Source organism: Grampus griseus (genome assembly GCF_964374135.1).
Source record: "Grampus griseus genome assembly, chromosome: 3".
In the NCBI taxonomy this organism is placed as follows: domain Eukaryota; kingdom Metazoa; phylum Chordata; class Mammalia; order Artiodactyla; family Delphinidae; genus Grampus; species Grampus griseus.
Window position 1 is genome coordinate 25,122,937 of NC_139019.1, and position 15,897 is coordinate 25,138,833.

The following is a 15,897-nucleotide window of genomic DNA, read 5'->3' on the forward strand; positions in this document are numbered from 1 at the left end:
TGAAGTAGAAAGATGTGATCCAGAGCCTAAGGTCTTCAAGAAATAATGGGAATATCTAGAATGTTTGGAGATGAAAGTAGTGAATAAGGTACAGAACTACTGCAGAAGCCACAGTGATACAGAATTTTTGCAAGAAAGAGAAGACATGGGGAGCTAGGAAGAAATATCTTCCACTTCACAGCTGTAAGGAAAGTGAGATGTAAGAGTAAATACAACCTCCATTAGGGATGGATGCTGGAAACATGGGACTACCTAGTTTCTTTTAAGACTAGCATGTAAAGAGAAACTCCCGAAACAAGATTAAGATTATAGGAGACTGTTTATTAAAGAGAGACTCAATCAAATATTATAAATAATTTAACTAGAAATTACTAGTTATAAATACATTTAAGAAAAGATAAAATTGAGAGATCTATTTTTAAAAAATATTGGCACTTAGGAGAGAAGATCAAGATGGTGGAGTAGGAGGATGTGGAACTCACCTCCCCCAACGAACACATCAAAAATACATCTACAGGGCTTCCCTCGTGGCGCAGTGGTTGAGAGTCCGCCTGCCGATGCAGGGCACACGGGTTCGTGCACCGGTCCGGGAAGATCCCACATACCGCGGAGCGGCTGGGCCCGTGAGCCATGGCCGCTGAGCCTGCGTGTCCCGAGCCTGTGTTCCGCAACGGGAGAGGCCACAACAGTGAGAGGCCCACGTACCGCAAAACAAACAAACAAACAAAAAACACATCTACAGCGGAGTCCACTGGCCAATCAGGCGGCTCTCGTGCAGGCAGCTAGCGCCAGGCTGTGGAGCGCTGAGCCGCGTGTCGTGCCCTGCGCTGCCCAGACTAGCGAACAATACAGTCAAGATGGCTAAAGGTGATCCCAAGAAACCAAAGGGCAAGATGTCTGCTTATGCTTTCTTTGTGAAGACGTGCAGAGAGGAACATAAGAAGAAAAACCCCGAGGTCCCTGTCAATTTTGCAGAATTTTCCAAGAAATGCTCTGAGAGGTGGAAGACAACGTCTGGGAAAGAGAAGTCTAAATTTGATGAAATGGTAAAGGCAGATAAAGTGCACTATGATCGGGAAATGAAGGATTACGGACCAGCTAAGGGAGGCAAGAAGAAGAAGGACCCAAATGCCCCCAAGAGGCCACCGTCTGGACTTTGCCTGTTCTGTTCTGAATTCCGCCCCAAGATCAAATCTACAAACCCTGGCATCTCTACTGGAGATGTGGCAAAGAAGCTGGGTGAGATGTGGAATAACTTAAGTGACAGCGAGAAGCAGCCATGCATCAACAAGGCAGCAAAGTTAAAGGAGAAATATGAGAAGGATGCCGCAGACTGTAAGTCTAAAGGGAACTTTGATGGCGCCAAGGGTCCTGCTAAAGTTGCCCGGAAAAAGGTGGAAGAGGAAGATGAAGAAGACGAGGACGAAGAAGAGGAGGAGGAAGAGGATGAATAAAAAAAATACTGTTGACCTGTCTCCTTGTGAATACCTTAGAGTAGGGAGCGCTGTGATTGACACACCTCTCGCCCGGGACGTGTCTCTTGCCCCCATTAGGTAGAATTACCCTGTTGGATCATGATCATATCGTAGTCTCTCAAAGTGCTCTAGCAATTGTCAGTGGTTTACATGAAGTGGCCATGGGTGTCTGGAGCACCCGGAAACTGTATCAAAGTCGTACATATTTCCAAACATTTTTAAAATGAAAAGGCTCTCGTGTTCTCACTCTGTGCACTTTGCTGTTGGTGTGACAAGGCATTTAAAGATGTTTCTGGCATATTCTTTTTTTTGGTTGTTTTTTATTTGTGAGGTGGTGTGTTAACTCTATGGTCATTGGCTAGGAATCCTGAGTTCTCAACTGTACATATCTATAGTTTGTAAAAAGAACAAAGCAACCGAGACACACTCTTGACGCTCCTTGCTTGGCGTGGAGGCTGTAGGAGCGATGCCTTCCGGAGGGGCCGTAGCTCAGGGCGTGCACTGTGGGGCTGGACCTGTGGACACTGCAGTGGGCATCGATTTAGCTTCAGGTTGTCTTGTTTCTGTATATAGAGACATAGCATCCCGCTGCCATTCTTAGCTGTGGAAAAGGTGGGGGTCAGCTGGCATGAGACGTGTTTTGGATCCTTTTAAGTTGAAGTGCGGTAGTTTTAAACTGTTTGTTTTTTAAACAAACCACAGAACTCTTCATTGTCAGCAAAGCCAAGAGCCACTGCATTGATGAAAGTTCAAGAACCTTCTGTACTAAACACTATCTGCAATGTTCTGGTTTTTGTGTGTGTGTGTTTAGAATGCTGAAATGTTTTTGAAGTGAAATAAATAGTACTACATTAAAAAAAAAACCTCTACATGTGGAACAATTCTGACTGAAAACTAACTGAAGATTAGCAGAAAGACTTCTCTACAACCAAGGCTATAAGAAAGACCCACGCTGAACTGAGTAGGAAGGGAAGAGAACCAATCAGGTTGGTTGTCCTGGGAGAGGACTCAGAAGAGGAGGGGGATTACACAGATAGAGATCCTCCCTGGGGAGTGATTGGTTTGAGCTACATATTGGGCACCCCAGACCTGGGGCCCAAAACCAGGAAGACAAGTTCCCTTGGCTGGAGGGCTGGCAGGACTAACATGAGGGCTGTAGGAAGCCTGAACCCCACTAGTGAGGAGTGCACACATACTTGGTTACTCCTGAGACAGGGCAGAGAGGGAGGATTGAAACTGCACAGGACGCTGCCTGATTTTTCTCAACCAGCCCAGCACGTACCACAGCCTGAACCAATAGCCCACTGTGGCTGCTTGCTTCTCAGTGCAGCTCTACACTGGGGCAAGGACTGCCGTGGCCGAGGGAAACCTCAGCTGTGAGGGACAAAGGTAGCTTAGACTAGGAGCAGCATCTGAGCAGGGTGGGGACAGCCATCACTGGTGCTCACACAGGTAGCACATCAGAATCAGCCCAGGTTCCTGACTGCAGCCAGCACAGCCACAGCCCCTGCCCAGATCCATGCTGAGCCACCTGCACTAGTCCCTCTTGCTCAACACTGCTCCCCTCTGGGGTAAGGGTGCTAGTGCAGAGAGAGGGGAGAGCACACGCTTAAAGAGAAAAGAACCAGCTTGAACCAAACCCTCAGGGCTTCTGACCAGTAACGTGGGACCTGCCCCCGTCCCCCATAGGATGGTCTGCCCAGTAAGCAGAAAAGAAGCCCCTGCTCACAGCTGGCTCTGGCTGTAGCCCCTCCATCTTCAGTCCCACCTACTACCGAGGTGATACTTGCCAGCATATCCTGGGGAAAGACACGACTTGTGTTCATATCAGATCCAGCTCTCCTACCAATGCCACTGGGCACAGAAACAGTATAGGGACACTCCCACACATGGACACCTCTTCAAGACCACAACAGGTAATGGTTTCACTTACTTTCATACAGACAGAGAAAGCTGAGCAAAAGTAGAAGACAGAGGAATATGTCTCAATCGAAAGAACAAGAGAAAAACCCTGGGGGGGAAAAAGAAAAAAACTGCTAAGAAAAAGAAAGAAAGAATTTACCAGCTAAACAGGTAAAGCATTAGTAATAAGAATGCTAACCAAGGATCCAAGCTTCAAGATGGCGGAAGAGTAAGAAGTGGAGATCACCTTCCTCCCCACAGATACATCAGAAATACATCTACACGTGGAACAACTCCTACAGAACACCTACTGAACGCTGGCAGAAGACCTCAGACCTCCCAAAAGGCAAGAAACTCCCCACGTACCTGGGTAGGGCAAAAGAAAAAAGAAAAAAACAGAGACAAAAGAATAGGGACGGGACCTGTACCAGCGCGAGGGAGCTGTGAAGGAGGAAAGGTTTCCACACGCTAGGAAGCCCCTTCGCAGGCAGAGACTGCGGGTGGCGGAGGGGGAAGCTTCAGAGCCTCGCAGGAGAGGGCAGCCACAGGAGTGTGGAGGGCAAAGCGGAGAGATTCCCGCACAGAGGATGGATGCTGACCAGCACTCACCAGCCCGAGAGGCTTGTCTGCTCACCTGCCGGGGCGGGCGGGGGCTGGGAGCTGAGGCTCGGGCTTCGGTCGGAGCACAGGAAGAGGACTGGGGTTGGCAGCGTGAACACAGCCTGAAGGGGTTAGTGCACCACGGCTAGCCGGGAGGGAGTCCGGGAAAAAGTCTGGACCTGCTGAAGAGGCAAGAGACTTTTTCTTCCCTCTTTGCTTCCTCGTGCGCGAGGAGAGGGGATTAAGAGCGCTGCTTAAAGGAGCTCCAGAGACAGGCATGAGCCGCAGCTAAAAGCGCGGACCCCAGAGACGGGCATGAGATGCTACGGCTGCTGCTGCCGCCACCAAGAAGCATGTGTGCGAGCACAGGTCACTCTCCACACCCCCCTTCCAGGGAGCCTGTGCAGTCCGCCACTGCCAGGGTCCCGGGGTCCAGGGACAACTCCCCGGGGAGAACGCATGGTGTGCCTCATGCTGGTACAACGTCACGCTGGCTTCTGCCACCACACGCTCACCCTGCATTCCATACCCTTCCCTTCCCCCGGCTTGAGTGAGCCAGAGCCCCCGAATCAGCTGCTCCTTTAACCCCATCCTGTCTGAGCGAAGAACAGATGCCCTCCAGTGACCTACAGGCAGAGGCAGGGCCAAATCCAAAGCTGAACCCCAGGAGCTGTGCGAACAAAGAAGAGAAAGGGAAATCTCTCCCAGCAGCCTCAGGAGCAGTGCATTAGATCTCCACAATCAACTTGATAAACCCTGCTTCTGTGGAATACCTGAATAGACAATGAATCATCCCAAATTGAGGTGGTGGACTTTGGGAGCAATGATATATATATATATATATATATATATATATATTTTTTTTTTTTTCCTTTTTCTCTTTTTGTGAGTGTGTATGTGTATGCTTCTGTATGTGACATTGTCTGTATAGCTTTGCTTTTACCATTTCTCCTCGGGTTCTGTCTGTCCCTTTTTTGTTTTGTTTTGTTTTGTTTTTTAGTAGTTTTTACTGCATGTTATCATTGGTGGATTTGTTTTCTGGTTTGGTTGCTCTCTTCTTTCATTCATTCTTTCTCTTTTTTATTACTTTAAAATATTTTTTAATAATTATTTTTTATTTTAATAACTTTATTTTAATTTATTTTTTCTTTCTTTCTTTCTTTTTTCCTCCCTTTTTTTCTGAGCTGTGTGGATGACAGGGTCTTGGTGCTCCAGCTGGGCGTCAGGCCTGTGCCTCTGAGGTGGGAGAGCTGAGTTCAGGACATTGGTCCACCAGAGACCTCCCAGCTCCACGTAATATCAAATGGCGAAAATCTCACAGAGATCTCCATCTCAACGCCAAGACCCAGCTCCACTCAATGACCAGCAAGCTACAGTGTTGGACACCGCACGCCAAACAACTAGCAAGACAGGAACATATCCCAACCATTAGCAGAGAGGCTGCCTAAAATCATAATAAGGTCACAGACACCCCAAAGCACACCATTGGAGGCTGACCTGCCCATCAGAAAGAAAAGATCCAGCCTCAGCCACCAGAACACAGGCACTAGTCCCCTCCACCAGGAAGCCTACACAACCCACTGAACGAACCTTAGCCACTGGGGGCAGACACCAAAAACAACAGGAACTACGAACCTGTAGCCTGTGAAAAGGAGACCCCAAACACAGTAAGTTAAGCAAAATGAGAACACAGAGCAACACACAGCAGATTAAGGAGCAAAGTAAAAACCCACCTGACCAAACAAATGACAAGCAAATAGGCAGTCTACCTGAAAAAGAATTCAAAATAATGATAGTAAAGATGATCCAAAATCTTGGAAGTAGAACGGAGAAAATACAAGGAACGTTTAACAAGGACCTAGAAGAACTAAACAGCAAACAAACAATGATGAACAACAAAATAAATGAAATTAAAAATTCTCTAGAAGGAATCAATAGCAGAATAACTGAGGCAGAAGAACGGATAAGTGACCTGGAAGATAAAATAGTGGAAATAACTACTGTAGAGCAGAAGAAAGAAAAAGGAATGAAAAGAATAGAGAACAGTCTCAGAGAACTCTGGGACAACATTATACACACCAATATTCGAATTATAGGGATCCCAGAAGAAGAAGAGAGACAGAAAGGGACTGAGAAAATATTTGAAGAGATTATAGTTGAAAACTTCCTAATATGGGAAAGGAAATAGTCAATCAACTCCAGGAAGCACAGAGCCCCATACAGGAAAAATCCAAGGAGAAAAATGCCAAGACACATATTAATCAAACTATCAAAAATTAAATACAAAGAAAAAATATTGGGCTTCCCTGGTGGCGCAGTGGTTGAGAATCTGCCTGCCAATGCAGGGGACACGGGTTCGAGCCCTGGTCTGGGAAGATCCCACATCCCACATATTTGTTGCTAGTGGAGCAACTAGCCCCGTGAGCCATAATTACTGAGCCTGCGCGTCTGGAGCCTGTGCTCTGCAACAAGAGAGGCCGCGATAGTGAGAGGCCCGCGTACCGCGATGAGGAGTGGCCCCCACTTGCCACAACTGGAGAAAGCCTCGCACAGAAACAAAGAGCCAACACAGCCATAAATAAATAAATAAAATTTAAAAAAAAAAAAAGAAAAAATATTAAAAGCAGCAAGGGAAAAGCAACAAATAACATACAAGGGAATCCCCATAAGGTTAATAGCTGATCTTTCAGCAGAAGCTCTGCAAGCCAGAAGGGAGTGGCAGGACATATTTAAAGTGATGAAAGGGAAAAAACTACAACCAAGATTACTCTACGCAGAAAGGATCTCATTCAGATTTGATGGAGAAATTAAAACATTTAGAGACAAACAAAGCTAACAGACTATATCACCACCAAACCAATTTTACAGCAAATGGTAAAGGTACTTCTCTAGGCAGGAAACACAAGAAAAGGAAAAGAGCTACAATAACAAACCCAAATTAATTAAGAAAATGGTAATAGGAACACACATATCAATAATTACCTTAAATGTAAATGCTCCCACCAAAAGACACACACTGGCTGAATGGATACAAAAACAAGACCCATATATATGCTGTCTACAAGAGACCCACTTCAGGCCTAGAGACACATACAGACTGAAAGTGAGGGGATGAAAAAGGTATTCCATGCAAATGGAAATCAAAAGAGAGCTGGAGTAGCACTTCTCATAACAGACAAAAAAGACTTTAAAACGAAGACTATTACAAGAGACAAAGAAGGACACTACATAATGATCAAGGGATCAATCCAAAAAGAAGATATAACAACTGTAAATATTTATGTACCCAACACAGGAGCACCTCAATACATAAGGCAAATGCTAACAGCCATGAAAGAGGAAATCGACAGTAACACAGTCATAGTAGGGGACTTTAACACCCCACGTTCACCAACGGACAGATCATCCAAAATGAAAATAAACAACAAAACACAAGCTTTAAATGAAACATTAAACAAAATGGACTTAATTGATATTTATAGGACAGTCCATCCAAAAACAAGAGAATACACTTTCTTCTCAGGTGCTCATGAAACATTCTACAGGATAGATCATACCTTGGGTCAAAAATCAAGCCTTGTAAATTTAAGATAATTGAAATCATATCAAGTAACTTTTCCAACCACAACGTTACGAGACTAGATAACAATTACAGGAAAAAAATCTGTAAAAATTACAAATACGTGGAGGCTAAACAAAACACTACTTAATAACCAGGAGATCACTGAAGAAATCAAAGAGGAAAACAAAAAATACCTAGAAACAAATGACAATGAAAACACGACGACGCAAAACCTAGGCGATGCAGCAAAAGCAGTTCAAAGAGGGAAGTTTATAACAATATAATCCTACCTTCAGAAACAAGAAACATCTGAAATATACAACCTAACCTTATTAAACCTAAAGTAATTAGAGAAAGAACAAAAATACCCTAAAGTTAGCAGAGGAAAGAAATCATAAAGATCAGATCAGAAATAAAAAAAGAAATGAAGGAGGGTTTCCCTGGTGGCGCAGTGGTTGAGAGTCCGCTTGCCGATGCAGGGGACATGGGTTCGTGCCCCAGTCTGGGAAGATCCCACATGCCACGGAGCGGCTGGGACTGTCAGCCATGGCTGCTGAGCCTGCGCGTCCGGAGCCTGTGCTCCGCAACGCGAGAGGCCACAACAGTGAGAGGCCTGCGTACCGCCAAAAAAACAAAAAAAAAAGGAAATGAAGTAAACAATACAAAAGATCTATAAAACTACAAGCTGGTTCTTTGAGAAGATAAACAAAATTGATAAACCATTAGCCAAACTCATCAAGAAAAAAAGGGAGAAGACTCAAATCAATAGAATTAGAAATGAAAAAGAAGTAACAACTGACACTGCAGAAATACAAAGTATCTTGAGAGATTACTACAAGCAATTCTATGCCAATAAAATGGACAACCTGGAAGAAATGGACAAATTCTTAGGAAAGCACAACCTTCCCAGACTGCACCAGGAAGAAATAGCAAACATAAACAGACCGATCACAAGCACTGAAATTGAAACTGTGATTAAAAATCTTTCAACAAACAAAAGCCCAGGACCAGATGGCTTCACAGGCAAATTCTATCAACATTTAGAGAAGAGCTAACACCTAACCTTCTCAAAGTCTTCCAAAATATAGTAGAGGGAGGAACACTCCCAAACTCATTCTACAACGCCACCATCACGCTAATACCAAAACCAGACAAAGATGTCACAAAGAAAGAAAACTACTGGCCAATATCACTGATGAACATAGATGCAAAAACCCTCAACAAAATACTAGCAAACCGAATCCAACAGCACATTAAAAGGATCATACACCATGATCAAGTGGGTTTTATCCCAGGATTGCAAGGATTCTTCAATATAAGCAAATCAATCAATGTGATACACCATATTAACCAATTGAAGAATAAAAACCATATGATCATCTCAAAAGATGCAGAGAAAGCTTTTGACAAAATTCAACCCCCATTTATGATAAAAAAAAACCTCCAGAAAGTAGGCATAGAGGGAACTTACCTCAAGATAATAAAGGCCATATATACGACAAACCCACAGCCAACATCATCCTCAATGGTGAAAAACTGAAACCATTCCCACTAAGATCAGGAACAAGACAAGGTTGCCCACTCTCACCACTCTTATTCAACATAGTTTTGGAAGTTGTAGCCACAGCAATCAGACAAGAAAAAGAAATCGGAAAAGAAGAATGAAGGCTGTCACTGTTTGCAGATGACATGACAGTACACATAGAAAATCCTAAATATGGTACCAGAAACCTACTAGAGCTAATCAATGAATATGGTAAGGTAGCAGGACACAAAATTAATGCACAGAAATCTCCTGCATTCCTATATACTAATGATGAAAAATCTGAAAATGAAATTAAGGAAACACTCCCATTTACCACTGCAACAAAAAGAATAAAATACCTAGGAATAAAGCTACCTAAGGTGACAAAATACCTGTATGCAGAAATGTATAAGGCACTGATGAAAGAAATTAAAGATGATACAAACAGATGGAGAAATATAACATGTTCTTGGATCAGAAGAGTCAGTATTGTGAAAATGACTATACTACCCAAAGCAATGTACAGAGTCAATGCAATCCCTATCAAACTATAAATGGCATATTTCACAGAACTAGAACAAGAAATTTCACTTTTGTATGGAAAGACAAAAGACCCCGAATAGACAAAACAATCTTGAGAAAGAAAAATGGAGCTGGAGAAATCAGGCTCCCTAACTTCAGACTATACTACAAACCTACAGTAATCAAGACAGTATGGTACTGGCACAAAAAGAGAAATATAGATCAGTGGAACAGGATAGAAAGCCCAGAGATAAACTCATGCACATATGGTCACCTTATCTTTGATAAAGGAGGCAAGAATATACAATGGAGAAAAGACAGCCTCTTCAATAAGTGGTGCTGGAAAAACTGGACAGCTACCTGTAAAAGAATGAAATTAGAACACTTCCTAACACCATAAACAAAAATAAACTCAAAATGGATTAAAGACCTAAATGTAAGGTCAGCCACTATTAAACTCTTAGAGGAAAACATAGGCAGAACACTCTATGACATAAATCACAGCAAGATCCTTTATGACCCACCTCCTAGACAAATGGAAATAAAAACAAAAATAAACAAATGGGACCTAATGAAACTTAAAAGCTTTTGCACAGCAAAGGAAACCATAAACAAGATGAAAAGACAACACTCAGAATGGGAGAAAATATTTGCTAATGAAGCAACTGACAAAGGATTAATCTCCAAAATTTACAAGCAGCTCATGCAGCTCAATATCAAACAAACAAACAACCGAATCCAAAAATGGGCTGAAAACCCAAATTAACATTTCTCCAAAGAAGATATACAGATTGCCAATAAACACATGAAAGAATGCTCAACATCATTAATCATTAGAGAAATACAAATCAAAACTACAATGAGATATCATCTCACACCATTCAGAATGGCCATCATCAAAATATCTACAAACAATAAATGCTGGAGAGGGTGTGGAGAAAAGGGAACTCTCTTGCACTGTTGGTGGGAATGTAAATTGATACAGCCACTATGGAGAACAGTATGGAGGTGCCTTAAAAAACTAAAAATAGAACTACCATATGACCCAGCAATCCCACTACTGGGCCTATACCCTGAGAAAATCATAATTCAAAAAGAGTCATGTACCACAATGTTCACTGCAGCTCTATTTACAATAGCCAGGACATGGAAGCAACCTAAGTGTCCATAAGCAGATTAATGGATAAAGAAGATGTGGCACATATATACAATGGAATATTGTTCTGCCATAAAAAGAAACGAGATTGAGTTATTTGTAGTGAGGTGGATGGACCTAGAGTCTGTCATACAGAGTGAAGTAAGTCAGAAAGAGAAAAACAAATACTGTATGCTAACACATATATATGGAATTTAAGGGAAAAAATGGTCATGAAGAACCTAGGGGCAGGACGGGAATAAAGATGCAGACCTAGTAGAGAATGGATTTGAGAACACGGAGAGGGGGAAGGGTGAGCTGGGACAAAGTGAGAGAGTAGCATGGACATATATACACTACCAAATTTTAAAAAGATAGCTAGTGGGAAGCAGCTGCTTAGCACAGGGAGATCAGCTCGGTGCTTTGTGACCACCTAGAGGGGTGGGATGGGGAGGATGGGAGGGAGGGAGACACAAGAGGGAAGAGATATGGGGATATATGTATATGTATAGCTGATCCACTTTGTTATAAAGCAGAAACTAATACATTATTGTAAAGCAATTATACTCCAAAAAGATGTTAAAAAATAAAAATAAATAAAAAATTTTAAAAAAAGAATACTTAGGGAAAAGAATGGATGAACCATTGAGAATTTTAACAAGGACCTAGAAAATATAAAATAGAACCAGTCACCACTGAAGAATACAATAAATGCAGGAATTTACACTAGAAGGAATTAACAGCAGACTATGTGCTACAGAAGTACATGTACGTGATCTGGTAGACAGAATAATGGACGTCACTCAGTCAGAAAAACAACAACAAAAATTTAACAAACGAGAACAGTTTAAGGGACCTTCAAGATAACATCAAGTATTCCAGCATTCACAGTATAGGGGTCCCAGAAGGGGAAGAGAGAGAAAAAGGGGATGAAAATATTTTCACTAAAACCAGGAACAAGACAGAGATGCCAACTTTCGCCACTTCTAATTAACATAGTGTTGGAAGTCCTAAACACAGCAATCATATAAGAAAAAGAAATATAAGGAATCCAAATTTCAAGGGAAGTAAAACTCACTACTTGCTGATGACATAACACTATACATAGAAATCCCTAAAGTCTCCAATCAAAAACTATTAGAATTCATAAATAAATTCAGTTAAGTTGCAGGATACAAGATCAATATTCATGCTGGTGTGATGAATTGGGAGATTGGGATTGACATGTATACGGTGATGTGTATAAAATGGATGAGTAATAAGAACCTGCTGTATAAAAAAATAAATAAGATAAAATTCAAAAGAAAAGAGAAGAATGAAAGAAAATATTTGCAAATGATATATCTGGTTAGGGATTAATATTCAGAATGTGTAAAGAACTCCTACAACTCAACAACAAAGAACCAACTTTTATAGAAAGAACCAACTTGCACAGACATTTCTCCAAAGAAGATATACAGATGGCTAATAAGCACATGAAAAGATATTCAACATCATTAATCACTAGGGAAATGCAAATCAAAACTACAATGATACTGCTTCACACCCATTAGGATGGCCATTATCAAAAAAAGCAGAAAATAACAAAGTGTTGGTGAGGATGTGGAGAAACTGGAACCCTTCTGCATTGCTGATGGGAATGTAAACAGGTACAGCTGCTGTGGAAAACAGTTTGATGGTTCATCAAAAAGTTAAACATAGAATATGATCCAAAATCCCACTTCTAGGTCTCTACCCAAAAGAATGGAAAGCAGGGACTCAAACAGACACTGCAACACCACTGTTCATAGCAACATTATTAACAATAGCCAAAAGGTGAAAACAGCCCAAATGTCCATTGGTGGATGAAGGATAAACAAAATGTGGTAAATCCATACAATGAAAAATTATTCACCCTTAAACAGGAATGAAATTCTAATACATGCTGCAACATGGATGAACATTGAAAACATTATGCTAAGTGAAAGAAGCCAGACACAAAAGGACTAGTATTGTGTGATTCCACTTAATATGAGGTGCCTAGACTAGGCAAATTCATAGACACAGGAGGTAGAATGGTGGTTGCCAGGGGCTGGAGGAAAGGCAGGGAATAAGGAGTTACTAATAGGTACAGACTTTCACTTTGGGGTGATGCAAAGCTCTAGAGATGGATTGTGGTAATGGTTGCATAACAATGTGAATATACTTAATTGTACAATTGAAAATGGTTAAAGTGGTAAAAAAAAGAAAAAAGGAAAGAAAGAAAAAGAATAATATTCAGAAATCTGTTGCTTTTCTATGCACTAATAATGAACTATCAGAAAGAGAAAGCAAGAAAACAATCCCATTTACAATTGCATCAAAAAGAAAAAAATACCTAGGAATAAACTTAACTGGAGGTGAAAGATCTATACTGTAAAAACTATAAGACACTGATGAAGGAAATTGAGGATGCTAAAGAGAAATGGAAAAATACCCGGTGTTCATCGATGAGAAGAATTAATATTGTTAAAATGTCCATTGCAATCATAGCAATCTGCAGATTTAATGTAATCCCTATCAAATTACCCATGACGTTTTTCACAGAACTAGAACAAATAATTTTAAAATTTGTATAGAAATACAAAAGACCCTGAATAGCCAAAACAACCTTGAGAAAGAAGAAGAGAGCTGGAGGAATCACACTCCCTGACTTCAGACTATATTACAAAGCTACAGTCATCAAAACAGTATGGTACTGGCACAAAAACAGACATATAGATCAACAGAACAGGATAGAAAGCCCAGAAATAAACCCACACACTTATGGTCAATTAATCTATGACAAAAGAGGCAAATATACACTGGAGAAAAGACAGTCTCTTCAATAAGTGGTGCTGGGAAAACTGCACAGCTACACATAAAAGAGTGAAATTAGAACACTCTCTAATACCATATACAAAAGTAAACTCAAAATGGATTAAACACCTAAATGTAAGACCTGAAACCATAAAGCTCCTAGAGGAAAACAGAGGCAGAACACCCTTTGACATAAATTACAGCAATAGTTTTCTGGATTTGTCTCCTAAAGTAAAAGATTAAAAAAAGCAAAAATAAGCAAATGAGACCTAATTAAACCAAAAGCTTTTTCACAGCAAAAGAAACCATCAACAAAATGAAAAGACAACCTACTGAATGGGAGAAAATATATGCAAATGATATGACTGATAAGGGATTAATATCCAACATATATAAACAGCTCATACAACTCAATATCAAAAAAGCAAACAACCTGATTCAATAATAGGCAGAAAAACTGAATAGACAGTTTTCCAAAGAGGAAATGCAGATGGCCAACAGGCACATGAAAAGATGCTGAACATCACTAATCACCACAGAAATGCACATCAAAACCACACTGAGATATCACCTCACACCTGTCAGAAAGGTTACCATCAAAAAGACCACAAATAGCAAATGTTGGCAAGGATATGGAGAAAAGGGAACCCTCGTACGCTGTTAGTGGGAATGAAAATTGGTGCATCCACTGTGGAAGACTGTATGGGGGTTTCTCAAAAAACTAAAAATAGAACGACCAAATGACCCAGCAATTCCACTCCTGGGTGTATATCCAAAAAAACTCCAAAACACTAATTTGAAAAGATACATGCACCCTAGTGTTCATAGAAGCATTACTTACAATTGCTAAGATGTAGAAACAACCTGTGTCCATCAACAGACGAATGAATAAAGAGGATGTGGTATACATACCACACACACACACACACACACACACACACACACACACACACACAATGGAATACTTCTCAGCCATTAAAAAGGACGAAATTTTGCCATTTGCAGCAACATGCGTGGACTTGGAGGGCATTATGCTAAGTGAAAGAAGTCAGAAAAAGATAAATACTGTATGATATCACTTATATGTGGAATCTAAAAGATATGTGGAATCTAAAAATACAACAAAGTAGTGAACATGATATTAAAGAACCAGAATCACAGATATAGAGAACAGACTAGTGCTTACCAGTGGGGAGAGGAAGGGGGCAATATAGGGGTGGCAGAAGGAGAGGTACAAACTATTGGGTATAAGATAGGCTCAAGGATGTATTGTACAACACAGGTAATATAGCCAATATTTTGTAATAACTGTAAATGAAAAGTAACCTTTAAAGTTGTATATAAAAAACTAAAAATCGAGCTACCATATGATCCTGCAATCCCACTCCTGGGCATATATCCAGAGAAAAACATTGTCTGAAAGGATACATGCATCCCAGTGTTCATTGCAGCACTGTTTACAATAGGCAAGACATGGAGGCAACCTAAATATCCATCGACAGAGGAATGGCTAAAGAAGATGTGGTACATATATACAATGGAATATTATTCAGCCATTAAAAAGAATAATGAGGAACTTCCCTGGTGGCACAGTGGTTAACACTCATGCTCCCAATGCAGAGGGCCCAGGTTCAATCCCTTGTTGGGGAACTGGATCCCACATGCAGGCTCCCACAGCTAGGGAGCCTGCAAGCCACAACTAAAGGAGTCCACCTGCCACAACTAAGGAGCCCACAAGCTGCAACTAAGACCTGGCACAAACAAACAAATAAATATTTTTTGAAAAAAGAATAATGCCATTTGCAGCAACATGGATGGACCTAGAGATTGTCATACTGAGTGAAGTAAGTCTGACAGAGAAAGAGAAATACCATATGATATCACTTATACACGGAATTGAAAAAGAAATGATATGATGAACTTATTTACAAAACAGAAACAGACTCACAGACTTAGAGAATGAACTTATGGTTACCAGGGGGGAAGGGTGGAGGGAAGGGATAGTTAGGGAATTTAGGATTGACATATACACACTGCTATATTTAAAACGGATAACCAACAAGGACATACTGTATAGCACAGGGAACTCTGCTCAGTATTATGTAACAACCTAAATGGGAAAAGAATTTGAAAAAGAATATATACATGTGTATGTATAACTGAACCACTTTGCTGTACACCTGAAACTACCACAACATTGTTAATCAACTATACTCCAATATAAAATAAAAAGTTAAAAATGAAAAAAATAACGTTGTAGAAAAAAAAAAATCTAGTGCTGTACCAGGTCTTAGCACTCAATAAAAACTCTTTCCACTTCCATTTTTATTGGAATAAATAAATAGTAAAAAGGGGGGAA

General features: G+C 40.9%; 1 protein-coding gene across 1 annotated transcript; it reads left to right on the forward strand.

Annotated features, from left to right (window-relative positions):
• Positions 1-836: 836 nt before the first annotated feature.
• Positions 837-1,454, forward strand: LOC309820523 (high mobility group protein B3-like; the record flags this gene model as incomplete). Its single annotated transcript, XM_082651338.1, has 1 exon — positions 837-1,454. Exon 1 carries the CDS (start codon positions 858-860, stop codon positions 1,452-1,454), a length of 597 nt encoding a protein of 198 aa, XP_082507464.1. The 5' UTR covers positions 837-857.
• Between the last annotated feature and the right edge of the window lie 14,443 nt (positions 1,455-15,897).